We start from the raw sequence: 22,906 nt of genomic DNA, 5'->3' as shown, positions 1-22,906 counted from the left end.
CACTCCTATTTGGTACCAGAGTTGGGACAAAAACTCCCATTTCAGTTACCTATAATTCAGCATCTTGAAGTGTCAATTGTGATCCTTCTGGCAAAGCTTCCATGTAATAAATCCATGGTGGCCCAGGTACAGTTACTGTCACCCAAAATTATCTGTGTGCAAGTAACAGTTTCCTTGTGCTGGGATGAATTGCTACATCACATCACTGATTACACTGAAACAAACTTTCAAGTGCAGAGATCCAGGTTTATAGTTTATAACTATCAAAATATTTATTGGAAATAGAAAAATTAAATAATAGCTATACATTATATACACACAGAGCTACAGTCTTAGAAAATAAGGGTTCAGTGTTGAAAAAGAGATGTTCAACTCCACTAATACTCATGTTTTCTTGCAACAGACACTCATTCCTTACGTTTCACTTGCTACATCACTTCATTCAAATGCAGTCACAGTATTTCACACACTGAGCTTGGAGCTCCTTCAAATAAATAACTTATAAATACAAACACTTCAGACTGGGCAATAGGTTTTGACTCCTTTCCTCTTTCTTCCTCAGACTTGGGAGCATTTTTAATGCATTTTAGTTCTTTTATTTTACCTCTTCTGTTTCCAAGTAGCACACACAGAAGTTGTCCTTACTCAGGAGCAGCATGGAGTCCCCATTAGAATTCCAGGAGAGAGATGTGATCTGGAAGTCACCTGCAGGAAGAAATCAGAGTGTGTCAGCAAGGAGGTGGCAGCCCATGCTCCTGTTGGAGGAAAAGGCAGCTGGAATCAGCCACACAAATTCCTGCTGGCCCCGTGCTGTCCTTGAGACATTTCCTGTGTCTCACTACGAGCTCCTCTTTTCCCAAGAGTGAAAACACCCATTTTTAAGCAGCTCCAAGAACACACCTGAGCTATTTCCAGGATAACACTCAGATCAGTTTATGAATGGAATAATATTTTGTCACTGAGCAGTTGCTGAGAGGTTGTGGCAGCTGCTGCTCACCTTCCCCAGGCACCTGTACAACAACACAGCCAGCTGGGGACCACAGGTACACTCTGCTGCTGCCCGTGCACACCGCCAGGCGGGGCTGGCAGGGGTCCCACTGGAAACTCTGGATCGTGCACAGCTGCTCCAACACCACGGACAGCTTCAGCTTCCGGATGTCCCAGATCCACACGGCGTTGGGAATGTTATCTGCAGAGGAAGCAGCAATCGTGTGATAGCTGGAGGATAAAAGGATCACGCTTGGTTTTTCTAAATGCACAGCAACAAACAAATTCATCCAAGGCAAACCTTTAAGTACAGTCCAGGGTTAGCACCACTTGAGTTTTGCCAAGCAGAGCCTTCAGGAAACACTTAGCCTTGGAAATATTGCAAAGAAAGATAAAAGTGATCTAGTTCATCTCCCAGTCTGTCCCTAGCTTTTATCACGTTGGTCTGTCTGATGGGTTTTGCACCTGACTCAGAGCTTTGGCACCCAGGCACAAACAGCCCCTCAGGACCAAAGGGAAAAACTGAACATTAATTCCATGACTTTCACTATTCAGGGAGTCAGAATTCCTCCTGCTATAGGTTGAGCAGAGTCCTGCCTCTTAAGAGACTCAGGCTGTAGGTGGGAAGATTTGTTTCATTTTCAATACAGTGAGCTGACACAAACTTGAAGAAACCTAAAACACCACTATTTTCATTAAATACAGAGCCAAGGCTGAGTTCATGCCCTGATCAGCAGTTCTGGCAGTTCACAACAGTTAACACACACTAGAAGACAGGCTGGGATTCCTCTGTAGTTACACATCTCACAACAGAGCTGATTTTACAGGGCCATGACTCTTTTTATAGTGCAAAGGATCATTTCTGCTAAGGAAACCCCCCACATGCCCCACATGGTTTCCCCTCTAAGGCAGGGCAGTCAGAACCTACCATTTTTGGTTGCCAGGAAACAGTTATCTGCACTGAAGGCCAACATCCCAACTCCCACTTTGGGATTTGCCCTGTCAGCAACTGGTTTGATGTACTGTAAAGAAACTGGCACCTGGGAAATGTCATCTGGAATGGGAAATAAAAGTATTTCACTAAGTGAGCCTGGGTGGACAACGCATTCACATCCAACTGTTAAAACCCCTCATCTCTGAAGCGATAGGACCGTATTTTATTCTTCTCCAAGACGTTCCATTCAAAATTTCAATTGCTTTAAGATACCATATCCTCACAGCCACCCTACTACTATTCCTGCCCTCCTACAGAAAAGGAAAGGCTTAAAATTCAGCCTGAGATTCCTCAGATTAAATCAGGAAAATTAGAGATTAATTTTTTTACTGCCTTTTAACTTTTTTTTTTAACTAATATTTCAAACACTGTTAACCAAAGGTGATTTACAGTGCCACAAAGACAGAGACTAATTTTTACTGCCCTCAAGAACATCCAGAGGATCTGTTCTACCATCCAAGGGGCAGAGTTCACCTACAATGTTTATTTAAAGACTTCCCAAGGCAAACTCAAGTGTCTGGTTTGAGTAAACTTTGGCTTACATTTACTCTTTGTGCTGAAGAGAGAACTAGCCAATGCTCTTGTTGGAGGGAAAGTAAGTCTCTCTGTGTCAACAGTTGGGGATTTCTCCACTTCTTTATACACAATCTACAAAGAAACAAGTGAGAGCTCTACAGAAGGACCTCAGAGAGTTTGAACATGGACTGTTACCAAATACCCACATCCCACTGGCTCATTTGCACATTTAGTAGATCTCAGCATCCCCTGGTTCATCAGCAGAGGAAAGGGCTTCAGTAGGCAGATCTGGAATCCAGTATTCCCAGTAAATCATGGGCCATTTGGAACCATGATCAGGGAAACACTCCAAAGAATAAGTCTGAGGGAGTGCACCTCATCCATTATTTCTGACAGCAAATTAAATCATCCCCAATTACAGTGGGAACATGAATTTCATTTTTGCAACCAAAAATCTTTAATCTGATTCTATCACAAAGTGCAGCGCTGCAGAAGGAAAATAGCAAAAATATTTTAGTGTGCCTGCAACGTATTCCCAAACACAAACACCAGGATAAAACACAGCAACTGCAATTCCTGTCTGTGTAGTGGAGATTAACAGAACTATTTCCATTTGTTTTCCATGACATATTTTACACCTAACTGGAAGTTAAGGCATTCTTCAGCTATGAGAAGCTTTGCTGAGGTGCTTTAATGGCTCATGCCTTGCTTCTGGTTAAGAGGCAGAGTCGTGTGAATATTGCAGGCTTACAATCCACACACAAACTCTTCCAGGAGGTCTGTTCAGTCCCTCTGCAATGGCAAACAGCACAACACACTGTTCTTATTACCTCCAGGGATGAGATCAGCTCGGGATTTTGGGAACAGCAGCTCTGCACCTGCTGCCAACAGCCCAGAATCTGTCAGGCCTTGCAGGTTCAGGTATAAAGGATAAAAATCAGTGCTGACAGATGTTCCAGGAAATGCCCTTTAGGTGAGCTGGATGAGCCTGTCCACACAGGATGAAAAAATCCAAACACAATCCAGTTCCAGCACTGTTTGAAGTTAAGAATTGTATAACGCTGAGACAAATCTCTCCTGTTCAGCTTTCCATTTTGCTATCGGCTGCACACCCTAATCTGTAATGCAGCCACCACCTACACCAAAATACACTGGCACATGACAGGAGCATCTGAGAATCTATTACTGCTCAAGAGAGACAACCACAGACATATTCAATCAATTTGAAAGGATTCCCCCATTTTTGTTACATTCCCAGGTTGTAATTTCCCAAAGCCTCCAGAATGAAATGGACTCATCAGCATCTTTGAGATACAAACAGCAGCATCCAAGCTCTGCTAAGGACTCCATGAATTTGGGACCCACACTTACAGTTTTCTTGCTGGCAATGGTTGCTGGATGGTCAAGCTCTGTGATCTTCTTCCACGTCACATGGTTCAGGATACGCACCTGGCTCAGGAAGCATGGCAAGGGGAGACTGTTAGGGCAAAGTTCTCTAAATGGTTTAGATAAAAGAGGCAGAAACCATTTCTTACCTTTTCATCAAAGCTGCCAATGGCCAGGAACTGGCTGCTGGGACTCCAGGCGATTGATTTGACGCCCAGGGGCCACTCATAGGCACGGTAGGAGGAGAGCAGCCGCCCATCGAGGGAGTACAGCAGGACCTTGTACTGAAACACAGACAGAGCCACTCTAAAATCCAGCAATGCTGCTAAAAACCACAGGCTGGCAAATCATCCCTGCCAAATATTGCCTATTTAACATGCAGCAAGTTAAATACAAAGGTACAAATGGTCTCTTAGCACTGAGTTAAGAGGCTTCGTTGCTCTCTTTTTGGATGAGTACTTTCATTAACTGTAAAATCACTGTGCAGTGCAGTATCAGTAAAGCTGTAGAACACTCCTACATTCTGCCATTATTCTTCCATTATTTCAGTAGCATCTTCTACAATGTTTACAATTTTTTACAAGATAAATTAGAAATAATTTGCTGTCATTGAGGGTTTACAGAACAGTGGCATCCACTTGCAAGGACACTGATCCCCAATACAGGTGTAATATTTAACAAAAGCTGGACTCACACCCTTTTATGTTCAAAAGAAACATTTTAAGTACTAATTGTTTAAGTCACTGCTTTATACATGATGGCCAAAGACTAGCTTGAACTCTTCAAGAAAAGAATTTGCTTTTCCTCCTACCTCCAGGCACGTGTCCCATGCTGCCAGCACACAGCCATTGGGAGCCCACTCAATCCCAAACAGATCCTGGGTTTCAGTGTCAAAATGCTGCCCACAAAAGAGAAACCACAAAACCATTTGAAATATGTCAACAAATGCTGTTACACCTAAGCTGACAGAAGGTTCAGTTTTAACCTTTCAAGGGCTACCACAAACACAAAAGAGCTTTTTGTATGCCAGAGTAGCAACAAAAATATTTCCTCTTCCATGCTGCATTCAGTGGATCTTTGATCCCCTCTACAGAAAAGCCAAAATTTTCTATACTTTCAAATAAACAACATTTCATATGAAAATTAAATTAGTCACACTGAATAAATCAAAAATTCAGGAAGTCTAATTCCTTGTCTTAAAGCCAGTACAGGATCTCATAATCCCAGAATAGTCTGAGCTGGAAGGGACCTTACAGCTCATCTCCTATGGGCAGGGACACCTTCCCCTATCCCATGTTGCTCCAAGCACCATCCAACCTGGCCATGGACACTCCCAGGGATGGGGCAGCCACAGCTTCCACTACAAGGTTCATTAGGGAAGAGCTCAGGAACATGACAAACATTAAGTGGTATTTCCCAAATTTTCTCTAAGCATCTGGTGAGGCTCAAAATTCCCAAATTAGAGGTGACACAACATACAGACAAGCTTTTTGTGAGGTTTAATTGCTCAGATCCAGCCTGTGACCAGTGCCAGTCTCCATGGACTGATCCCATGTGTGAACAGTTTATATCACACGTCCCAAGTACCAAGCACTTGCTACTCCCACTGTTTCTAATGGAGTAGTGTGCAGTATGTGCAGGTAACCTCCACAGCAGGGTAGGAGGAGAGGCAGAGCTTACCCTGAGGAGCTGCCAGTTTCTGCACACAAAGATGCTGATGAAATCTTTGCAGTCCCGTCGCTCCGCCACGGCCATGTAGCGCCCATCCCTGGTGAAAGCCACCCCTGCCACGGGACAGATTAATTAAACCTGGCTTAAATAGAAATCACACAACAAGGCAGAAGAGCTGATGAGGCTTCAGCAAGGAACAGTTACTCCCAATTCAAAGCAGAAATAAAAGAGGAGACAGAATCTCTTCAGAGAAGGTCACATTAATCAAGGCAAAGCACAGTGCTACTGATTTACTGTGTCAGCGATTTTTAAGCTCAAAATGTACAATTTCTCAGGATGCAGAGCTCCAGCGTGTTTCAAAACACATCTAACCACTGACAGTTGTTATATAAACCAAACAGATTTTAAACAACCACTTCATTTAGCCTGGCTAAATGGATCAGTTATGCAACCATCAGGTCTCCAACTCCCAGGCATTGCTCCCCATCCTCTCGGATTTTACATGGAATACATAATTGTCTTTGTCATCTCTGGGATACAAGCCTTGGGCAGGAAACTGCTCACCACAGCCATGTGGTCTTACAGCCCTGACACAATCCCTTTCCAGCCTTTCCATATGCAGAAGATGACAAAAGTCCCTTTGAATTAATGTTTTTTATCACAAGCATGTCCAGCATAATTTGATGCCTTTAAGGATCCCTCAGAAGCAAACACAACACAGATGCACATGTGAAGAGCAGGCACGTGGATCAGCTGGAATCCATCACTCACACAGCCTGGCTGCAGGTGCTGCTCAGAAGGGACAGGACCAGACCCTGTTCCCAAACATGGTGTTTGTCATCACATTAATTTTCCCTTTCTGTCACATTAAAGGACCATTCCCAGGTAAGTGTGTGACACTTACCTTGCTGGCATGCTTTGGGGTACTTGATGTAAGACACAGACTTGGTGCACAAGGACCACACCGTGATTCGGAGCTAGAACAGAGACAGGGAGCAGTTTTGGTTATTTTTGTAGACTGAAAAAATAATAATTAATAGGAAAATATCAACCTAATTCAGCAACACAAAGTGGATCAATGAACCTTCTGTGATTAATTAATTCTGCAGCTATTTTGTGTAACACAATGTCCTCGGAAGCAGCTAAGAGGAATTCTTTCCCAATTTCTGGCAGTTAGCAGGGAATTTACCCCAAGCTCACATGAGTACTCTAGATGGGGATACAAAATTCACATCACTGATATGGAGAAAAACTCTTCACAAACACTAAAGTTGCTGACATTAGGACAAATGTTTCCCAATCTATTGCCCATAGTCACTTTGCAGTTGGGAAAAGAGATTCATCACAGAATCTGGAGGAGAGGTGGGGAGTTTCTTGCCTTTATGAATAGATGACAAGTTACAGCTCCTTCAGAACATTGTATCCCTTGGGAAAAGGTTACCAAGTGTGAACACTGAGCTGTATTTTACAACATTTAGAAACCCTCAGCTTTGATGGCTGATTTGTTTTGCTCTTCTCTCCTCAGGCACACAATGAGGCACCCATACAGAATTACTGAAAAATTCAGACACCCAAAACCTGCTATGCAAAGCAAGGCTTTGCACTGGTGTTTGGGGGATTTCTGGAGAACTGTGCCTCCACAAGCACCAAGAGCTGCAGAGGGGGCAGGCAGCTGCAAACCTAGCCACCCCACAGCTCCCCAAGGTCACAGCTGCACTCCAGGCTCTGCCTTGCCATCTGCACATTACCCAATTAAAAACAAATACTCCCTCTCCCTTAGCAACGACAACCCCAGCCACATGGGCATTCACCAGGATAGCACGTGAACCTTTGCATTTGGAGCTGGAGCAAGGAATGTTTCCAGGCTCAGGTTTTTAACTTGTGTTTTCCTGCATTTTACTGCACCAAGGAAGAGCTACAAGTATGACTTTTAGCAATGAAGCACCTCCATCACAAAGCTACCTTTCCCTCAACTACTGAATGCCAAAATTAATTCTGATCCGTTAGGTAAAACACCAGCATTGTCCCCATTTCCTCCTCCTCCCACATCCCACACAGCCCAGCAGTATTGCAGCAGTCTCAGGAGGAAGGTTCTCAGACACCTTTTTGCAGGTTTGTCCTTTACACACCTTATCCTTCCCTGAAGTACCTGGCACTGTTCAATGGTGACAAGGATGCTGAGGGAGCAGCCTGTGGATCTGCTTCACTGGTAATACTGCAGGCTCTGTGTTGCAACAGAAGTTGGAGGTTTTTCCCTTGCTGACATGATCAGTTTTGGTGGGAAACAATTCATTTACAGGGATTTACAGGGTTCAAACCAAGCTTCAGAATTCCAGTAAACATTGCCTCCCCATCAGAGATCTATGGAATCCCAAACAGTCCCTTCTGCCTTACACATCAGACAAACTTCTGAGATTTGAAGAAATAGCACAGAAGTCTTTTTCCATGGAATCATAGAATAATTTGGGCTGGAAGGAACCTTAAAGCTCATCTTGTCCCACCCCCTGCCAAGGACACAGACACTTTCCAGTAGACCAAGTTGCTCCAAGCCCTGTCCACCCTCACAGGGAAGCATTCCTTCCCAGTATCTCATCTAACCCTGCCCTCTGTCAGTATCATTCCTCCTTGTCCTGTGACTCCAGGCCCTTGGAAATAGTCTCTTTCCATCTTTCCTGCAAGTTCCCTTCAGGCACTGCAAGGCCACAATGAGGTCACCCCAAAGCTCCTCCTCTCCAGACTGGAAAATCCCAACTCTTCCAGCCTTTCCCCCCAGCAGAGCTGCTCCATCCCTCTGATGACCAGGAGCTCCAGGTCCTTCCTATGCTGGGGCCCCAGGGCTGGAGGCAGCTCTGCAGGTGGGGTTTCACCTGGGCAGGGCAGAGGGGCAGCACCTCCTCCTCTAAGTTCAGCAGCTCCTGGAGGAATCCACGAGGTGAACAATCACCAACTTTTATCCCTGGGGCCACTCACTTCCGGCCACCCAAACCCAGCATTGTCAGTCTGCTCCTCAGGCAAGATTTACTTTAAAAATACCAACACAATGCCTCCACACATTCTTCTGCAGCAACTGCAGCATTGAAATACTGCTGGGGACTATTAATTGCAGCCCTAAATGCACTGGCTGCCCTGCCTCCCCTGAGCAAAACACACAGCACACATTCTCCAGCCACTTAATACAAGCTTAGCAGCTGCAGGCTTCAAATGCTGAGGGCTGGACCATCATTTTTCCTGACAAAGGCATCTGAGTGCTGCTACACGGCCTCATGAACAGCTCCCCTGGCCTGCTGGGCATCAAACACTTCCACCCTGGACCACACTGGCTGCTCCAAGTCTCAGGAGGCAACACCTTGCTGCTCACATTGAGCTCAAGAGCACACACATCTCTGGAGATGGGACACAGCACAACCCATGCTGAGTTCCCACTGTTGCCTCTGCCCTGCCTGAGGCTCAGCCAAAGAAAAGGCAAGGCCACCTTTGTTTGAAATATTTCTATATCCATCTCTGCTCCATCATGGAGACACAGAATCATATAGGATGGAAAACCCCTCACAGACCACTGAGTCCAACCATTTTCCCAGCACTGCCAAGGCCACCATTAGACCACATCCCAAAGTGCTGTATTTAAATGTCTTTTAAATCCCCCAAGAGATGGGACTCTAGCCCTCCCTTGAGGGGCCTGTCCCAATGCTTGACAACCCTTTCCATGAAGAAATTTTCCCTAATATCCAATCTAAACGTCCTTTTGTTGTAAAAACAGCAGCTTCTCCAAAAGGGTCAAGCTTTGTGACTCCTTAAGGAGGACAATAATGGTTTTCCTGTTCTTCACTGTAGAGCACGGCTCCTGGCACTGGATGTTTTGGTGCCATCACACCCTGATGCTGCTGAGGGGGCACTGCCCTGCCCTGTGTGCCCCAAAACATGGACACCAAACTGCCCCAGTGCCTCTGCAGCACTGGGGAGAGCCCACAGAGCACAGCCAGCACATGCTTCATGGCACAGTCACACACACAAAAATACACCTGCAAAAACCCAGGCCACAACTAAACCAGATGTCTCTAAGTGTCTGACAAGTAAAGCCTTCATCTTCACTCCATCTATCAGCCACAACACACTTTTAACATCTAATAAGATCATAGAATCACAGTATGGTTTGGGTTGGAAGAGACCTTCACACATAAAAATCATCTTGTTTAAAATCCTCTGTTCACAGATTCATTGAGGTTGGAAAAGACCACCAAAATCATTGAGTCCAATCCAACCTGTGCCTCATCCCCACCCTGTCACCCAGCCTAGAGCACTGAGTGCCACCTCCAGGGACAGGGACTCCACCACCTCCCTGGGCAGTACCTTCCAATGCCTGACCAGCTTTTCCATGAAAAAATTCTTCCTCATGTCCAACCTGACCCTCCCCTGGCAGAGCTTGAGGCTGTGTCCTCTCATCCTGTCATTCTCTGTCCGTTCAACTCCACTCTCTCCCCTGCAAGGGCTGCAGGCTCAGAGGGAAGCACACAGATACATTCATAATTCCATTGTCACCTCTCACCCAATTCATACAACTTGATGGTTTGGCCTAGTGCTAGGAACATTCAAAACCAAATCATTTTGATTCCTGAAAGTAGGATCCTTTTCCCTTGTTCCATTTGTGCCCACTCAGACATTCCTACAGAGAAACTCACATTATGTGCTTAATGTATGGATTTTACACCCCCTTCCCTTAACATTGTGTTTACAACTGAATTGTGACAGAAAGGGAAAACCTTCATATTCCCACCTGGAACATTCCACAATCTCATTTAAATTGCCAACATAAATGAGATGAAGAAGATTAGAAGGATTATGTCACAGCTTGCAGACAGGATCAGGAGCAACAGAAACACCAAACACAGAGGGTGAGAAAAGAAACTAAACGCTTCAAAAATGACAGGAAATTTCCACTGCTGCTCATTGCCTTTCTTAGGGAATTCATGGAGAAGGGACAATTGTTTTATAGAAGGAGAACAGCCCATGGTCAGGTAAGTCTGCAGCAAGCCCTTCTCCACTGCTCCTTTTGGGGGATACTTTCTCTTCAGCATAGATGACTCAACTGAGTGGAGCTGTCACACTCAAATCCTCACAATAATGGTGTCTGAGAAGATTTCAGCTGTTGTTTTGCAGTGGAAAAACAAACCAAAAGCAGAAACATTTTTAGAATAGCCTAAAAACAGCTGAGAAATAAAACGTATTTAGATGGTAACGTGATAAACAGTCTCCAGCGCCAGGCCCAGAACCACAGCCCAATGTTGACAGCTCCAGGCAGGTGTAGAACTGGTGATTTTCAACAGACAAAAACACACTTTTAAACAACCTACAGCTCAAATGACTGTCAACCCTTGTCCCAGACTTGACTGGGTCACTCAGCCCCCTTACATAGCAGTGTCTGTCAGCACCGGATTTCAGAAGATTATTCGGAGTACATTCCTCGCCAGGAAGCATTTTTCAGCCAATGCAGCCACACACAGTTACTAAGGATTAGCCGGGGTACACACAGAAACACACACTTTTCCCTGCTGCTAGAGTTCCAAAGAAGCTCCTTGATGCTTAAGGGCCTGACATGGAATGAGACAAAGCATGTAGTTTATAAGCACAGCTCTTAAGAGAAACACTCCAGAATATCTTCACGCTATTTATCCCAGGTCATGAGGAAGCAGGATGGCTTGGGCTGGAAGGGACCTTAAAGCTCATCTTATCCCACCCCCTGCCATGGGCAGGGACACCTTCCACTAGACCAGGTTGTTCTATACCCTGTCCAACCTGGCTTTCAGCACTTTCAGAAATGTGAAGAGGATCCATTTTCTTTCCTTCAGTTCTTCACCTGCAGCTGCTGGTTAAGCTTTACCTGTGCCTGTAAATTCTGGTGGCATGATAGCATTGGAAGGGGACACATGGGGTTCAACACCTTCCATAGGACAGGTTGATAATGTGAAATTGCCTCCCAGAGAGGATTTCAGTACAGAAGGAACACTAACCACAAAGAAACCCTACAAATTAGCTGATGAATTCCAAGCGTCAGAGGATGGTGCCAGACTCCTTTTTCAGGTGCCAGTGACAGGACAATGAGTCATGTCCATAAAGTAAAACACAACAAGCTCCACCTCAACATGAGGAAGAATTTCTTTCCATGGATGGAGGCAGAGCACTGGAACATCTTCCCAGGGAAGGCATGGAATCTCCCTCTCTGGAGACATTCCAAACCCACCTGGATGCATTCCTGTGTCACCTGCTCCAGGTGACCCTGCCTTGGCAGGGGGGTTGGACTGGATTATCTCCAGAGGTCCCTCCCAACTCAAACTATTCTGGGATTCTGTAATGATTTTTCTGAGGCACTGGTATGTGCAGATTGCTAGAAAGAAATTAGCACAACCATAACCTTTAAAAAACTCAGTGAATAAGAAAGTTCCTTGTGAGCTCTCAGTGGAGTTCACACATTGACCTGAGGAATAATGAGTGGTTACTTGGTGCTGTTTGGAAGTGACCAAAGCCCAGCTGAGCTGGCTGACAGGGAACCCCCAAACCCTCCAGGAAATTGCTGGATTTGAGAACACACTGATATCAAATATCCTGAGCATTGCCCACATCCCCCCAGACTGTGGATTTAGCAGGGAGGGAGTAAACACAGCTCCAACCACGGCACAGCCCCGGCAGCTGTCTGACAACAGCTAATTTAGCAACCTGTTTACAGCTGGAAAGGAAACTTATCCCAACACAGATGCCAACTTGGCAAAGGCTTAATGAAATCCTCTAAGGTCAAACCGAGTTCTGTTGGGAGGCAATAAATCCTCGCTGGTCCACCCCCACATGCACGTGCCACGAGATCCTCTCTGGGAGCCTGACACAGCCCCAGCCTGAAGTTCTGCCTCCTCCGCTGCTGCCTGTCACCTGCCACCAGCAGGGATGGCTGCACTGCCTCCAGGCTGGAATTCTGGGCTTGTTTTTAATTTTTATTGCTGCTATCAGGGCAATTCACACCTGGGAAAACCAAGACCTAGACTTATCACTCCTATCTAGAGGGATGGGGGAGTGGATCTGTACACACACGGCTGAGTCCACAGACATATCCCACTGACACTGGGATTTGCACAAAAAAGCGGGGAATCTTACACTGCAAGCATGTGAATTCTGTGCTAACCAGTGTTATGGCACAAGATCCTGTCACCTAAAACCCTTCCACAGGTTTGGAAAGAGTAAACACAAAGAGAAAGTGTCTCACATGCTGTTCTTGGCTATTTTCTGACCCTTCATTGTTGTACTAAATAACAGGAATCATCAGCCCTAATCCAAAAGGTGGAAGAGTCACAATCCACAAGCCTTCCTACAAATTGACCGTCCACAAAACAGTTTGGATTCTACATTAGTAGCATTCCCCAATATTGGTCTTAATAAGCATTAAAGGTGTCATAATTTTAATTTTAGAAGTGGTTCCACCAGCAGTCTGGGTCCTGTGTGTCAGATCAAACAACTGGGAAAATATTTTCAAGATCTGGATCTAAATCTCATCTGATAGGTCAAAAAACATAAGCCTGTAAGTTTAAATTTAAAATCACTCTGAAACATTTATAGTTTGGGTTTTGTTAACTAGAAATCCTGAGCTTTTCACACTGTGCAAACAACATATTGGATTTCTAAGCCTGCTTAGATGAATGCCATCAACATCAAAAACATCAGGAAATGTTCTAAAACACACAATTTTACCTTCAAATTTAAGTGCTCATTTTCTATCTTATCACCAGAAGCAAGAGAACAAAATGTTAGTGGAATAACAAACACCAAACCTGGAATTAGCCTGAGCTACACACAGGAGTACAGAGCTGCGTCCGTGCTCTCCACCATCACTGCAGCTTTAAGGGCTTTGGGTTATTTTAGGAGGCAAAGGGCAGACAGCAACATCTGACACCAAGGGGAGCAACCCTGCCTCCACACTCACATGGAACTCGGTGGTGTTGAGGATGTGACGCCCGTCCGGACTCCAGCATGAAGCCACCAATCCCGCGGAGCCCTCGTCGATCTTACAGTGCCAGTCCGGCTGCTCCAGGGACCAGACCTGGGGCAGGGAGCAACCAGACACAGCAAGAAGCATCAGCTCATGCAAACCTCTGCTCAGGAGGATTCCCTGCAGCTGACAACTGGCTCCTGCATCCCACCTCAGGGAGCTCAGGAACACCCAACCACCCACAGCCATGAAGGACTGGCGCTGGATCCCGCTGCAAAAGTGAGTCCCACACCTCTGGGTGATCATGGAAATGGCAAACGATGAGGGGTTTGGTTTTGGTTTTTTTTCAGTGACAAATATTCTGAACATCCAACATTTAAATAGGTTTAGTCCATTTAACAAGCTTGCATGTTATTTCTTTCCTACTGCAGTAAGAAACTGGTACGATAATCTCCAATTCTGATCTGTCTTGCTAGACATTTTTATCCTAAATATTCTTTTTCAAACCAAGATATTTTGCTTCCAAAATCCTGGCATGCTGGGTTATCCTCAAACTGTGTCATCAATAACATCAGGTGCTTCAGCAAAGCTTCAGATAGTCCTGGCTGTTAAGCTCTCACATCACACCCAAATCCCAGCAGGAAACACGCCCTGTCCTGCCTTCATCCTCACCTGGACAATGCCCCGCTTGTACATGGCACACAGGACAAACAGGGAGTCCGAGGACCATTCGATGTACTGGATCTGATCCAGGCAGGTGTAGAGCTGGCGGATCTGCAGGGAGCTCGCATCCCGAACCACCAAACGGTGCTGCACACAGGAGGCCTGGGGGGAATGGAGACAGGGTTCAGCTGGGGCAGGATCCTGGATGGAGCACTAGGGCTGTCCCTGCCAGGCTCACTGCATCCCAGGTTTAGTTCAGAGAGGGTCAATGTTGTGGTTAAAAAATAAAAATCCTCCCTGTGGGTGGTGAGCCACTGGCACAGGGTGCCCAGAGAAGCTGTGGCTGCTCCTGGATCCCTGGAAGCGTCCAAGATCAGGCTGGATGGGGCTTGGAGCAACTGGGGACAGTGGAAGGTGTGCCTGCCCATGGCAGAGGCTTTGAACTAAATGAGCTTCAAAGTAATTGCACTCCAAACCAGTGTAGGATTCTGTATGCACTGAGCTCCACTGCAAAGTACAGTGAGAACTAACCCAGGGGGAAAGAGAGTTTTACAGTAATAAATATAATGCTTGTTGATTCCATCACTGCTGGGTAAGTAATGCCAGTCTTTAAAAAATTTCTGTCTTGTAATTTATTTTATTTCACTGACTCCCAGAATGGTTTGGGGTTGGAAGGGACCTTAAAGTTCATCCAGTGCCACCCCCTGCCATGGGCAAGGACACCTTCCACTGTCCAAGCCCGGTCCGACCTAGCCTGAGGGCACTTCCAGGAACCCAGGGGCTTCTTTGGGCACCCTGTGCCAGGGCCTGAGCACCCTCACAAAGAAGAATTCCTTCCCAATATCCCATCTAACCCTGCCCTTTGGCAGTTTGAAGCTCTTCTCCCTTGTCCCGCCTCTCCAAACCGTTGTATAAAGTCCCCCTCAATCTTTCCTGCAGGCTCCCTTCAGGTACTATTTAATTTAAAGTACTAATTCATTTACTGATTAACTTAACCTAACTCAGGGCTCTGGTACTGACACTGCCTCAAAGCCTCTCGGCAGCAGCCTCTGAGCTCAGGCCCGCAGGCTCCGGGGTTCCATCCCTGCCCGCTCCGTGTCCGCCCTCAGCCCGGCCCGGCGGGCCCCGCCAACCGCCTTGTCCCGGGCCGCGCGGCCCCGCTGACCGCGGCCGGCACTCACCAGGCATTTTCCGTCGGGGGAGAAGCGGCCCAGGAGCCCCGAGAGCTTGAACAGTTCTGAGAAGTTCATGGCGGGCGCGGCGGCGCTGGGATTCGAACCCGCCGCGCTCCGCTCGGCTCCGCTCCGCTTCTCCGGGGCCCGGCGGAAGGGGCGGGGCCACGCGGCAGGGGCGGCCCCGGGGCACGCCGGGAGTTGTGGTCCCCGCGCAGGCCCGGCAGGGGGCGCCCGGCGGCGGGAAGCGCGCGGGAAGGCGCCGCGTGAGCCGCATTGGTATGCAAATGTGCCGCTAATGAGTTGGGTAATGACGCGGTTAATGAGCTGAGGAGCGCCTTCCCCCTCCTCTTCCCAATCTCAGGGAACCCTCCCTTATCTGGTGCCTTTCCGCGGGCAGCGTCCCGCGCCCGGAACAGCCCAGGGCAATTAATCAACCCTTCTGGTTAATTAATCAGCCCTTCGGGCTAATCACTACTGCAGGGTAATTACCGACAGTAACGGGAGCACAGGTGCGATATCCCGCTAGATTCCCCGAACAGGACAGAGGAGCTAAAAATGCAGTAGAGATACTCCAGCAAAAAGGATGTGAACTGACTGGAATGAATCAATCGATCAATAAATAAATAAACACAAGCACACCGGGGGAGGGGCAGATCCCAGATAACCCCTCTCAGGGGACATATTCCTTTGGGAAACAGCCCCCTCCCGGTGCAGCCGGCTGCCAAGGAGCAGAAGAGCACGGGGGAACGAGGAGGGTGACAGGGGTGTCTGTGTGCCCAAAACACAGTGTCCCCAAAACTCTCTGGTCCCGCGGGCTGAACAGCCAGGGGGGTGCACAACTGCCTCCCTTTGTCCCCACGGTCTGTACCCCCGGGATTTTTGGGTGGCGGCAGCCTGGCTTCTGTCCCAGTGACAGCACGGCCCGCATGGGACCCCGTCCCTCCCAGTTTGGGGGCCACAATCGCCATCACTTATAAAGAAGCCTCACGATCAGAGGTTTTGAGGATTCGAGACTTTATTTCATTGCGGATAATTTGGGTTCCAAAAGCTGGTTCCAGCCCCACCGATGTTTTTTGGGGGTGAATGTATTTTCTGCCCCCACAATAGAGGGACAGACGTGACAGCTGCTCTGCCGTCACCATCTGCCCCACGTGTGATGTGGGGGTGCCTGTGGGCAGGGGGTGTGTGTTGGTCCCCGAGTGGGGACAGGGGACCTGAGCACAAGCAGTGACTGCCCAAGGATGAGCTGTGCTCGCTGCGTGACCGAGGGCAGTGACCAGCGACACGGGACTTTGTGAGCGGGGTGTCAGTGTGACACGGTGTCTGTGAGTTCATAATTAGCTTTGCGGGTGATGGGTTTTAATCAGAAATGTTCAGTCTTCACCCATTGCCCCTCTCCGTGTGCCTGGGCAAGTCGCTGTTCCCCAGGGGAAGCAGCGCAGGGAATCCCGGAGCCCTTCCCTGTCCCGCAGGCGGTCCCGGCCGCCCCAGGAGAGATGATCCGCTCACCTGGCTGAAAGCAAGCACAAAAACTGCTCAGTCCACCGATCTGATGAGGGGAAGAACCCCCTTGATCTACGCTGAGCGTCCTTTGCTGGGTGTCCCAAGCCTGGAAGTGGCCAAGGCCAGGTTGGACGGGATTTGGAGCAACCTGGGACAGTGAAAAGTGTCCCTGCCCATGGCAGGGGTGGAACGAGACGATCTTTAACCTCCCCTCCCGGTATATCACCCGGTTATTCCCTGTTTCTGGGACTGACTGAAGCCCAGCGGTGCTGCCACTGTCGCAGCTCCCGCATCCAACTTGCCCCGGTGTCACTTTGGCGCCGGTGACCAGCTTTAATTCCCTGGCACGCTTGGCTGAGCACTCCCCACCCCCTTGCAACTGCCTCCTATTCCAGGAAGGAGCGCAAGAGCTTTTGCCTCACTTTTCACACAGCTTTCAGCAGCTCCAATGTCATTGCCTTGGCGACCGGGACGCTACTCCAGTGTAGTGCAGTAAATAACGTAGATCCTCAATCCCAGGCCACTCCTGTCTGCGGGAGACCTCCGAGGGAACTCAAAACGCAGGTAGGAGGAAAAAAAGAAAGCAAAAAAACAAACTATAAAAAGAAACCCCTTGCTTTGGGTGTGAGTGAGTTTCCAGGTACGACCCTCCCCCGAGCGCTCGATAACGCGCTGGAAGATGATTTGCGGCCGCTTTACTTCGTGGGCTTCCGACACAATTTAAAGTGTCTTGGAAAGTTTTGCTCCCAAGTGCCTTATGTCTGGAGCGAATGCACTTTTGGAGGAGCCCTGAACGGGGGAACAACGGAGGGGGTGGATGCCGGTGGGATGCAGGGCTGGCTGGCTGCCCCTGTGCAGGGCTGAGGCTGGGCTGCCCAGGAGGGAGGGGGAGCAGCGGCCTCAGCTTCCTCCCCATCACGAGCTGCTGTCAGTGACTGCAGCCAGAGAGGATTTCTGCCCAACCTGCCTCGGAAAGAAAATTGTTGATAAGCTGCTGGACTCCACAGAGGGGTCTTGAGATTCAAAGTGTGCTGCAGGAAAGTTCACTCGCTCCCTATTGCTTTTACAAACCTCGTTTTGCAGGTGTGAATTTAACAGTCCGGGACAAATGAATGATAGCACAGGGCTGCGTTAGCACCGTGGGACTTGCATTTTTGCAAACATTAAGTTGTTTGCTGCGGGTTGGATGAGCCTGATGGGTCTCGTTGTGCGGAGGAGAGAAGGTCCAGGGTCAGTTCCCAAGCCATGGAGCAGCTCCGTGTGAGAGGTGGAAACGGCTCTCAGAAGTCCTGCTCTCCCAGAGAGCCCTTAGGAATAAGTCATAACCCTTTACATAGGGTTTGTGCATTTATCTCCCTTTAAGGTGGCTGCAAAACGCTATCATGTTTCGTTCTGGGCTGTTGGAGTGGCGGGATAGCATTGAATCACCAAGTGACAGCAAAATCTGAGCATTTCTGGTGCTAAACCTGAGCCCTAATGTTGATAGTGAGATCAAAGATGCTCCTTCCAGAGAGTGCAGAAACTCAGCGGGCAGGCAGTGCTCCCAGCAGGGCTGAGAGCCCACGGTGCCCTTCACCGTCCTCATTGTGATGAAAAAAGTTGATTTTATAATCATTCTAATAATTTGTTGTGGCTCTGTGGTCACAACACGTGAGTGAAGCAAGGCTCGATAGGTTCATCTGCTCTGCTTCTCCAGGGAGTTGTTCTCACAAATTGAGGTGGCTGTCGGGACCTTGGTCCGTGCTTTTCCTTCTTCCTCTGTCTCTGGGGCTGGGTTTTCCACTGCACCGTGGAAAACTGAGTGCGTGGCGCTTTTCCTTACTGATGGTCGGAAATCATTTCAGGGGCTGTTCGCAGGGAAGCTTCATGGGCAGAAGGAGCCGGACCCGGTGCGACCCCGCCGGGTCCCGCATGCCGGGGATGGCAGCCCCGCCGCAGGCTGAGCCGGGTCCTGCGGGGAGCAGGGGTGGGGGATCACCTGTTCGCAGGCTTTCTCTCCCCGCTGCCGGGCTCTTTTCCCGTGTGCAGGTTCCCTGCAATGCCCTGACTAGCAACAGAGGGAAGCAGCAATCCAGGGAACGCTGGAGCCGGCTTGGAGTGCAGCTCTCCCAATGAACGCCGGTAAATCCCACCAGCAACCCGGGATCCCAGCACCAACCTCCTGGTTTGCACATTTTGGTCTCTTTTTCCCTTAGAAACCTGCAATAAATCCAGTGCAGGTCCCTCCCGAGCTGTGTCAGCCGTGCCAAGCATCTCCCACTGCCTCCCTGCTGCGTCGGGGCAGAAGGGATGGAGAATTCCTTCCTGCACCCTTTCCCCTGGGCTAGCAAATCTCCACTTTAATAAGCAGATTGGGGTCTCTGGAGGTGAGAATCCTCCTGATGGAGTGTGGCTGGAGAATTCTTGCTGGAAGAAGTCAGGATGAAACCCCAGGTCTTCCCTCTGGTGTGGGGAGCTGGTGACAGCAGGGAGCTGACACAGTCAGGGCACAGGCAGAACAGGCTCAGAACTGAGGAGCTGGAAGGGACAGGGAGCTGAGCTGGGCTGTGTCTGGTCCTGAACTCAGCCCCAGGAGCCATTTGGTCAGCCTGGGGCACGGGAATTGCATCCATGGCACTAGGAATGCTTCCAGAGCAATGCAGAATTAGGCTCCAAGGCTCTTCCCAATTTACCTTTGATTTTGATGTTGCACAAAGCTCCCACTGCTTCCCACAGGGTGACTTTTCCTTCTGCAGGACCTCACCATTACAGTGCTTTCCCACCTTCCCAAATGTGAAAGCCTCCAGCATTCCCTGAAAACGGGCTCTAAATGGCACCTCCTTTCAGAGGGAATTGGATCAGCACCAGGCAAATTTGAGGGAACCTATTTGTAGGTAAATTGATTGGTAAATTCTTTACCAACCCAGGGTAAAGCTTGGCACCAGGCTGTCACTATTGCTGTAGAGGTGCTTTCCCAGGATGAGCAGGAATCAGAGCAGCAGGGATGTGCTTTAACAGCACCAACCACCCGAGTTTCCCTTTGTACCCCTCAGTTCAGAGCTCAAACATGAGAAGACACTAGCCTGGCTTTGCACACCCAGGCTGTGCTTTGAAAGAGTGAAAGGGAACTTCCAAAACACCCTTAAAATAGTCAGGTTTCTTGCCTTTTGAAAACGAGAGCAGCCACGTGGTTAGAGCTGGTGTCACCCATGATGACCACACAGCCGGGGCGGTGCGGAGATGCTTTCTCCTCTGGAGGAAAAGGCCTGACTACTTCCTGAAGCTGCTCTGGGCCAGGGAAAGCAGCATGGAAGAAGGGTAAGGCCGCCAGCAGTCCTATTCTGTCATCTGCATCTGTTCTAGGCTTTTCTTCCTCTCAGAGCTGCCCGCAGGTCCTTTCATTTCCCTGTGTGTCAAACGTGGGATGTGGAGGGACAGACGGGAGGACAGACTCCGCCTGTTAGCTGTCCCTGACATGGGACCCGTGAGGAACGAGCCCTCCTGTGCCTGGCAATTCCTCCAGGCAGAGTGGCTGCGGATGCTGTGTTTTGTAGAAAGCAGCTCACGGGATCTACTGACGGGGAAAGCTTCCCTGCTTTCATTTGAACTCCCTGCCCTGCAGCCGCCCGGTCCCCAGCTGAGTCAGAGCATCCCTCACTCAGAGAGCAGCTGCCCTCAGCTTGGCAGCTGGCGCCCAAAAAGCAGGAAATGTCGGGTTTTCGCTATGAGATGTCGCAGCTGAGGTGGGATGCTAACACCAGCGTGGGTAAAAGGGGCAGCCAGATGTGCCTGGGGGTGTCAGCCGGGGCAGGGGAGAGGTGCTGCTGCTTGCAGGGCAAGGGTAAGGGAGGAGGAAGATGGTTGCTCATAGGGGAAGGCAGCACCAGGCTCAAGATGGCTCTGTGAAACCTCCGGCTCCAGCTGCTGGGTGCAGGAGGCTCTGAGCACACAGGGAGAGCTGGGCTGGGCTGCTTTCCTCCCGTGCCTGAGAGAGGCCAAGAATCCTTGTGCAGGGTGAGGGGAACGGACTGGACTGAGTGTGGATCTGGTTATGACCGTGCAGCAGCATCCAGGAGTCTTTGGCTGAAAAACAGATTCATTCCACTGAGCTTGGGTCATCTCCGCCTTCTGCCCTGCCCTGCACTGCTGGGAGTGTGGGCATTGTCCCCCACAATGGGCCATGGGGGTGTCCAGTGCTGTGGTCCCTCATGATGGGCTCTGAGGGGCTCTGGTCCTGTGTGTCCCCCACGATGGTTTGGGGGTCTCTGGTCCTGTGTGTCCCCCACGATGGTTTGGGGGTGTCTGGTCCTGTGTGTCCCCCACGATGGTTTGGGGGTCTCTGGTCTTGTGTGTCCCCCACAAGGGGTTCCTGACCCCTGTGTCCCCTACCATGGGCTCTGGGGCTCTCTTGTCTCTGCCATGCTGCTGGGAGTGAGTTGGGACTGGGGGATGGCTGTCCTTGGACAGCTGCTTTGCTGGAGTGAGATGGCACACACAGCACAGCGTGGCACAGCACACTGGCAGAGCTAACCCTGCTGTTTCCCTTTGCCCCCAGAGTGATTTACCCTCTGTCAGACTCCCCCACTGTGAAGATGTCCCAGTCATCCCCAGCTGATGAAGGCACCACGTTCGAGCACCTCTGGAGCACACTGTAAGTGGAGTGGTAAATTCTCCCCACACCCCACGGGGAGTGTTTGGAGGCAGCAGTGGCTCTTAGCCAAAGACAAATCTTTTGCATCCTCTGCTTTCCACAGACACCTTTGCCACCTGGCAAATTTTGCTCCTTGGTTTCAAACTCTCTGCTCAGGGCATTCCATTTGCCAAACAACATGGCACTGTCTGTCTCATGGGTGGCTCCTTCCTGGCTGCAGTGCTCCAGGGCAGCCTGGGGACAGTGTCAGGGCCAGAGCAGAGCTCCCCTCAAACTGGGACCCTTAATTCCAAAATTAAACATCTTTCAGCCCCACCAAGATGTTTGCAAGTCTTCTGGCCTTTGGGCCTCATGCTCTAATCCAGCAAGGGAGAAGGACTGTGCTTCATTTAATCTTCTACCCTCCTTGGTCCTCTCACATAAGAGTATCCCCAGGTGACAGATATGCTGCAGTAGCTGGGTGGATGCAAAATTTCCTACGTCTTTGCTTGCTTTACCTGGCAGGTAAAGCCTGCTCTGCCATGTGGAAAAAAAGCAGAGGATGGAGGAATAGATTGGGAAAGGGGCAAGGTTTGAGGGGACTGCGAGTTGCTGGGGTGGGGGGGCACAGGATGCGTTGGAAAGCTGGGAAGATGACTGTGCCCTCACCTTCTCCTCAGGGAGCCAGACAGCACCTACTTCGACCTCCCTCCAGCCAACCCCACCGGCAGCAATGAGGTCTCCAACCGCACAGAGGTCACAATGGATGTGTTCCAGATGAGAGGCATGACCGACTCAGTGATGGTGAGTGTGCTCAGAAAGCAGGAATGGGGATCTGAACCCAGCATAGAGTTGATTTCCCTGCAGGAAACCCAGGGCTGGGGGCTCTGGGGGAGGCACTGGGGTGGTACAGGGTCTGGTCACCTGTAATCAGTGGCACAAGGGTCAGTAAAACCGTAGCTATTTATTGTTAGATAACATCAGTGCAGGCAGCAGCTGGGGCTCAGAGCTCTGGGGGAGTACCAGGACAGCAGCAGAGTGTCATTCTCTCTGTGACAAACGGTGTGGAGTAAAAGCCATTTGTGAGCTGCTGTGGAGGCAGAGCTGCTGGAGGGGCACGCCGTGCTCACAGCTCTGCTCCCACCACAGCCCCAGGTCCGTGCCACTGCCCTTCCTGAGAGAAGCCTTTCCTTCTGTCTGAGGCAAAGTCGTGGAAAAGCATCACGGGCATGCGAGACATCCCAGCTGCTTGTGCATGTTCAGTGGTGCCCAGGAGCGTCCCTGAGGCTGCCCTGGCTGTTGGCTGTATCTTCCTGAGGAGAGCTGCTGTTTCCCTCCAGAAAGTCACTGTTTCCCTCCAGAAAGTCACTGTTTCCCTCCAGAAAGTCACTGTTTCCCTCCAGAAAGTCACTGTTTCCCTCCAGAAAGTCACTGTT

The 22,906-nt window shown here is 49.4% G+C and overlaps 2 protein-coding genes across 5 annotated transcripts in view; one reads left to right on the top strand and one right to left on the bottom strand.

Annotated features, from left to right (window-relative positions):
- Positions 1–246: 246 nt before the first annotated feature.
- On the bottom strand, positions 247–15,610 carry WRAP73 (WD repeat containing, antisense to TP73). 2 transcript variants are annotated; one of them, XM_086860781.1, is made up of 12 exons: positions 15,365–15,610; positions 14,193–14,345; positions 13,515–13,631; positions 6,459–6,531; positions 5,564–5,667; positions 4,695–4,781; positions 4,033–4,167; positions 3,869–3,946; positions 2,524–2,629; positions 1,916–2,041; positions 998–1,189; positions 247–705 (listed from the first exon to the last, which is right to left on the bottom strand). In XM_086860781.1, the coding sequence occupies exons 1-12, from the start codon at positions 15,431–15,433 to the stop codon at positions 596–598; spliced, it is 1,350 nt and encodes a 449-aa protein (XP_086716907.1). In that variant the 5' UTR covers positions 15,434–15,610; the 3' UTR covers positions 247–595. The 2 variants fall into 2 exon arrangements, with proteins under 2 accessions (XP_086716907.1, XP_086716908.1); XM_086860782.1 differs by lacking the exon at positions 15,365–15,610 and adding an exon at positions 15,180–15,295.
- The window catches only part of TP73 (tumor protein p73), a 32,928-nt gene continuing 23,419 nt past the window's right edge, over positions 13,398–22,906 (top strand). The window contains exons 1-3 of one of the 3 annotated variants that reach the window (XM_086860772.1): positions 13,398–13,799; positions 21,396–21,491; positions 22,151–22,274. In XM_086860772.1, coding sequence (XP_086716898.1) covers positions 13,768–13,799; positions 21,396–21,491; positions 22,151–22,274 — 252 coding nt within the window. In that variant the 5' untranslated portion in view covers positions 13,398–13,767. Of the gene's footprint in view, positions 13,800–17,294; positions 17,426–20,000; positions 20,159–21,395; positions 21,492–22,150; positions 22,275–22,906 lie in introns of those variants that run through there. The other 2 variants (XM_086860773.1, XM_023940397.2) reach the window with 2 other exon arrangements.

Source organism: Cyanistes caeruleus, chromosome 22 (genome assembly GCF_971803275.1).
Source record: "Cyanistes caeruleus chromosome 22, bCyaCae1.hap1.1, whole genome shotgun sequence".
Classification (NCBI taxonomy): Eukaryota; Metazoa; Chordata; class Aves; order Passeriformes; family Paridae; genus Cyanistes; species Cyanistes caeruleus.
This window is presented reverse-complemented; position numbering and strand designations above follow the sequence as displayed.